The 2471-nt window shown below is 38.1% G+C and overlaps 1 protein-coding gene across 1 annotated transcript in view; it reads right to left on the bottom strand.

Moving 5' to 3' along the window:
* Positions 1-692: 692 nt before the first annotated feature.
* Pof1b (POF1B actin binding protein) overlaps positions 693-2471 on the bottom strand; it is a 79883-nt gene continuing 78104 nt past the window's right edge. The window contains exon 15 of the mRNA XM_055598252.1: positions 693-831. Coding sequence (XP_055454227.1) covers positions 693-831 — 139 coding nt within the window. The remainder of the gene's footprint in view (positions 832-2471) is intronic.

The raw sequence follows: 2471 nt of genomic DNA, 5'->3' as shown, positions 1-2471 counted from the left end.
AGGACTACTAAAATTTGGGGTCAAATAATTCTTTTGTGAGTGTTCTGCACAGCATAAGATGCATGGCATCACTTTGGTCTATACAAAAGAAGATGCTAATATCGCTGATCTCTACTGAAAACTGAAAACATCTAAATACAATAAATGCTCTGGAGTTGGGAAGTAGATGCAACTAGAGAAAACTACTGTGCGAGGAAACATATATTTCCTCTTTGATGATCACTACTCAAAGTCAACAAATTAGTGAAAGTCATAAGAAAGTAGCTGGCATCCACTTGTAAGAAGCAATTTTTAAAATTATCAGGCCCTTAGTAATAGGTTGAAATATTTAGAACGGTGTTAATATCTATGTTATCTGGTCACGTTGGAGGAAAACATAGAGGGTAAATTTTATAGGACAGGTCATTTGCATGGCTCTTTGGCTTCACATTAAACTCCAGAATTTAAAACTGGAGGATTCTGCAGTCTACAGAAAAACAAAACAAAACAAAACAAAAACAAAACAAAACAAAAAAACAGACACAACTTTCTTTTCAAATTTTAAGGAAATAAAAGGTAGTAAGCATCCACATTCAAGATCACAAGACAAATTCTATTGATACATGCATATTCATGTTCCATTCCGCTTCTAATTGTCTGACATTTGATATTTTACCTAATTTAAAAATCTATGAATAAGTAATTAAAATAGGCTAGAAATATCCAAATAAACTTACACAAGTCCATTTGTCTTCAGTTTTCTCAATCACAATAGTCTGTGTATCGCTACCTGGTGGTATATATTCATAGTCATCGTACAGGAGACCTAGGATCGGATATTGTGTCCTGTACCTAAACAACAAAAACAGAGTTACAAGTAGTATGAAATAACTAATTTGTAGTCACTCCCATTTCTATTACCTGATTTAAATCAATTTATCAATGAATGATTAGTTTCAAATGAAATGCCTTCTCAAATATGAAACAGCAACTATGTTAAATAAAGGAAGGAATAGCTGTCTTTGATCATGATGAATCACTGGTAGTACAGAAAAGAGATGACACAAGAACCTTAAATACTGAGCTAACTGCTTGAAGTCTTTCATGTTTACAGAATAGGGAAAGGAAAATCAAATGGACTGTAGAAAGTTTATCAAGTTAAAAAGACACAGTAATGTATGCCACAGTGATATCTTTTGTGACAGATCTCTCTAGAGCTATTTTTTTTTTACATTTTTTCCTTATTATCATTTATTACAATTCATTCGGTTTGTATCCCACTCCCTCGTCTCTCCCAATGCCTCCCTCCCTCCCTCTTCTCCCCCTAGTCCACTGATAGGGGAGGTCCTCCTTCCTTCTATTTGACCCTAGTCTATCAGGTCTCATCAGGACTGGTTGCATTGTCTTCCTCTGTGGACTAACAAGGCTGCACTCCCGAGGGGGAGATGATCAGAGAGCCAGCCACTGAGTTCATGTCAGAGACAGCCCCTGTTCCCTTTACTAGAGGCCCCACTTGGAGACTGAATCTGTGGGCTACATCTGAACCTGGGTTTTAGGACGCTCCATGTGTTGTCCTTGGTTGGGGTATCATTCTCTACAGGGCCCCCAAGGCTCAACCTAGAACCTTGATGTCCCTCAATAGAGGAATGGATACAGAAATTGTGGTACATTTACACAGTGGAATACCAACATACCATCTATTTTATTTATCTGATCTTGATTCAGCTTTCGTAAATTAAGTCTATCAAGAAAATTGTCCATTTCATTTAGATTTTCTTTTCTTAATTTTAATTTTTATATTAATTACAGTTTATTCACTTTGTATCCTAGATGTAGCACCCTCTCTCATTCCCACCCAATCTCACCCTCCCTCCCTCATCTCCTCCAGTGGCCCTCTCCAAGTCCACTGAGAGGGAAGGTGCTCCTCCCCTTCCATCTGACCCTAGTGTATCAGGTCTCATCAGGACTGGCTGCATAGTCTATCTCTGTATCCTGGTAAGGCTGCTCCCCCAAGAGGGGGAGGTGGTCAAAGAGCCAGCCACTGAGTTTATGTCAGAGACAGTCCCTGTTCCCCTTACTAGGAACCCACTTGGAGACTGATATGGCATTAGCTACATCTGTGCAGGTGTTCTAGGTTATCTCCATGCATGGTCCTTGGTTCTAAATATTTCAACCCATTACTAAGGGCCTGATAATTTTAAAAATTTCTTCTTACAAGTGGATGCCAGCTACTTTCTTAAGACTTTCACTAATTTGTTGACTTTGAGTAGTGATCATCAAAGAGGAAATATATGTTCCCTCGCACAGTAGTTTTCTCTAGTTGCATCTACTTCCCAACTCCAGAGCATTTATTGTATTTAGATGTTTTCAGTTTTCAGTAGAGATCAACGATATTAGCATCTTCTTTTGTATAGACCAAAGTGATGCCATGCATCTTATGCTGTTCAGAACACTCACAAAAGAATTATTTGACCCCAAATTTTAGTAGTCCT

This window comes from Psammomys obesus, unplaced genomic scaffold (assembly GCF_907164565.1).
Source record: "Psammomys obesus unplaced genomic scaffold, mPsaObe1.curated_primary_1811, whole genome shotgun sequence".
NCBI classification, from domain to species: Eukaryota; Metazoa; Chordata; class Mammalia; order Rodentia; family Muridae; genus Psammomys; species Psammomys obesus.
The sequence above is the reverse complement of the archived record's forward strand: the minus strand, read 5'-3'. Positions and strand labels throughout refer to the sequence as shown.